The 1,323-nt window shown below is 51.1% G+C and overlaps 1 protein-coding gene across 1 annotated transcript in view; it reads right to left on the reverse strand.

Moving 5' to 3' along the window:
- Window positions 1–1,323, reverse strand: part of LOC102001370 (X-linked lymphocyte-regulated protein 5C-like) — an 18,519-nt gene that overhangs the window by 11,105 nt on the left and 6,091 nt on the right. The window contains exons 6-7 of the mRNA XM_026784904.1: window positions 111–215; window positions 6–17 (exon numbers count right to left, since the gene is read on the reverse strand). Coding sequence (XP_026640705.1) covers window positions 6–17; window positions 111–215 — 117 coding nt within the window. The remainder of the gene's footprint in view (window positions 1–5; window positions 18–110; window positions 216–1,323) is intronic.

Genomic DNA, 1,323 nt, shown 5'->3' on the forward strand with positions numbered 1-1,323 from the left:
GACACATCCTGCTCTTGCTGTGGGAAAACGGAGAGTTAGGGGATCATTGTTCCATCTCTGCCCTTAGGAAGCCATCCCGAGGCACACAGCATTACAGACCCACGACTTACACTTTCCATGATAACTCTGTCCTGCGCCTTGGAGATTTCTTTCTTCACTTCACTTTCTTCACCACCAATGAGAGCTTTGCCATGTTCATGTAAGTCCTTGGCTTTCTGAAACAAACAAACGAACAAATCTCCACTGGAGTCTGGCTTGACACCTCACCTCATGTAATTTTAAAAGAACCGACTTTGCCTATCCAAAGGATGCTTGTTAGGAATTCAGAGTAAGACAGTCGCTACTTCAGCACATCTAAAGAGTTACTCCACTTCAGGAAACCTTCCAGTCCCCCATTTTAAGGTGGTATCATTGTGGGACAAGAACAGCAAAGGGACTTATCTGGAAAATGGGTGGAGATATGTTAAAGGCCTCACGTGGGGCAGACCTGGGAGGCCAGGCATGGGCCCACATTGGAGACTCCCCAAGGATTCCCACACTGGACACCCCCAAGGCTGCCCAGAGGAAGGAGCCATTTGCCATGCCCATAGAATGTGATTTTCACCGAAGAACACACAGTGTGCAATCCCACGACCCTTCGGTCTAAGGAAAGCTCAAGCCAGGACTCAAATCCCTCTGTTCTCACAAAGGACACTGCAGGGGTAGACACAGAGGAGAAAGAAGTGTGTCGCCCTCTGTCCAGAAAAGGGCAAAATGCCTGTCCAGTCCCTGCCCTATTCCCAGGGTCCAGAGCAGCTTAGGAACAGATGACCTGCACACTAGCTGAACACAGACAGGTATGGAAGGGGAGCTTGCTGGGCTGGCGGCTGAAAAAGACACAGATGGCAACTGCAAGCAGTAAAAACATTAGGGAAGACAGCGCACATGGTGCTTTCTGGGCACAAAACAGAAGCAAAGCATGGGCAGGGAATGGGAGTCACTTCAGGGGAAGCTGGTACTCTGGGAGGGAAGACGGAGAGACAGAAGCAAGCAGCCAGTAAAGCTTTCAAGAAGGTGTGTGTGGTGTATGTGTGTGTTAGAGGGTGTTGTGCGGAGGACACAGGAAACAGAGAGAACAAAGCAAGAAGGCCACCGGGAAATCTGGGAGAGGGAAAGGCCGTGTTTCAGAACAACAGTCTCTCAGAGGCAGAACTGAGGACTAGGAAAGGAGGGAAGCCTGGGTGGAGAAGCAGAGGGAGAGCGAGAGAGGCAGAAGAGCACAGGGCAGAAGGGACCACCTGGGAAGCCAGAGAAACCCAGTCACAAGGCTCCCTCTGAGCTACT

Source organism: Microtus ochrogaster, chromosome X (assembly GCF_000317375.1).
Source record: "Microtus ochrogaster isolate Prairie Vole_2 chromosome X, MicOch1.0, whole genome shotgun sequence".
Classification (NCBI taxonomy): Eukaryota; Metazoa; Chordata; class Mammalia; order Rodentia; family Cricetidae; genus Microtus; species Microtus ochrogaster.